This window comes from Carlito syrichta, unplaced genomic scaffold (assembly GCF_000164805.1).
Source record: "Carlito syrichta isolate Samal-C Ts95f unplaced genomic scaffold, Tarsius_syrichta-2.0.1 Scaffold82655, whole genome shotgun sequence".
NCBI classification, from domain to species: Eukaryota; Metazoa; Chordata; class Mammalia; order Primates; family Tarsiidae; genus Carlito; species Carlito syrichta.
The window spans coordinates 216,385-217,426 of record NW_007026751.1 but is presented as its reverse complement, the minus strand read 5'-3'; the positions used below and the strand labels follow the sequence as shown (position 1 = coordinate 217,426).

The 1,042-nt window shown below is 41.7% G+C and overlaps 1 protein-coding gene across 4 annotated transcripts in view; it reads left to right on the top strand.

Moving 5' to 3' along the window:
• The window catches only part of ATP6AP2 (ATPase H+ transporting accessory protein 2), a 25,143-nt gene that overhangs the window by 7,104 nt on the left and 16,997 nt on the right, over positions 1-1,042 (top strand). For all 4 annotated transcript variants that reach the window (XM_021711296.1, XM_021711290.1, XM_008055918.1 and 1 more), the window contains exon 2: positions 81-211. In XM_021711296.1, coding sequence (XP_021566971.1) covers positions 81-211 — 131 coding nt within the window. The remainder of the gene's footprint in view (positions 1-80; positions 212-1,042) is intronic.

Sequence of the window (1,042 nt, the reverse complement as noted above, 5' to 3'; positions counted from 1 at the left end):
CCAACTCAAAAAAAAAAAAAAAAAAAAAAAAAAAGATTTAGGATGCTGATGATTCATTTACTGATCTGTTTTCTTCTCAGGCATTTTGGGGAACGAGTTTAGTATACTAAAATCACCAGGTTCTGTTGTTTTCCGAAATGGAAATTGGCCTATTCCAGGAGAGCGAATCCCAGACGTGGCTGCCTTGTCCATGGGCTTCTCAGTGAAAGATGTATGTATCTTTTAAAACAATGTTGTAGCTGCTACTAAGTGCTTCTTTGTTGATTTCTGCTACTAGCCCAAGAAAGCAACAAATAAATATAGATACATTATAGCAAGTTACAAAAGTTGAAATGTTTACAAAATTACCGATTACAAAAGTTGAAAAGTTCATGTGTAGTCGGGGATATTTTGTGTAAGTGCTTCAAACTTGGCTTCTGAAACACTCAACAACAAAAAAAAACAAACCAAATCATTAACATGTAATTGTTTATTTGTAGTAGTGAAATTCTTTGTATATAAGAGAATGCATCTATCCTACTAGTAATAGGATGTACAATTCGTTTTTTTCAGTGCAGGTGATAGGTTCCCTCTAAATGATCAAATGTGTATGCTTTGTGCCTGAGGTTAGAAAAACATCTGGCAGCCCAGGACCTGGGTTTCCGAGAAGGAAGCTACAACCCATTGTCATAACTTGTTGTTCACGTGACTATGGCATAGAGGGCTGGATCCAGGCAGTACCAGAGAGCTGAAGCTGAGCTCTTAGACAAAGGAGCTGTGGCTTGCCCCGCCCTGTTGGGATTTCCCCCCACTTTGTAAGTTTGGAGCTTTTTTTTTTTAGTTGAACTCTCACTCCATTGCCCAGGCCGGAGTGCAGTGGCATGCTCTCAGCCACCACAGCCTCAACCTTCTGGGCTCAGGTGATCCTTCCACCTCAGCCTTCCAAGTAGCAGAAACAACAGGCAGGTGCCACCACGCCTGGCTAATTTTTTTAAAAATTTACTGTCAAGCCGGGCTCGGTGGCTCAGCCTGTAATCCCGCACCTTTGGGAGGCTGAGGTGAG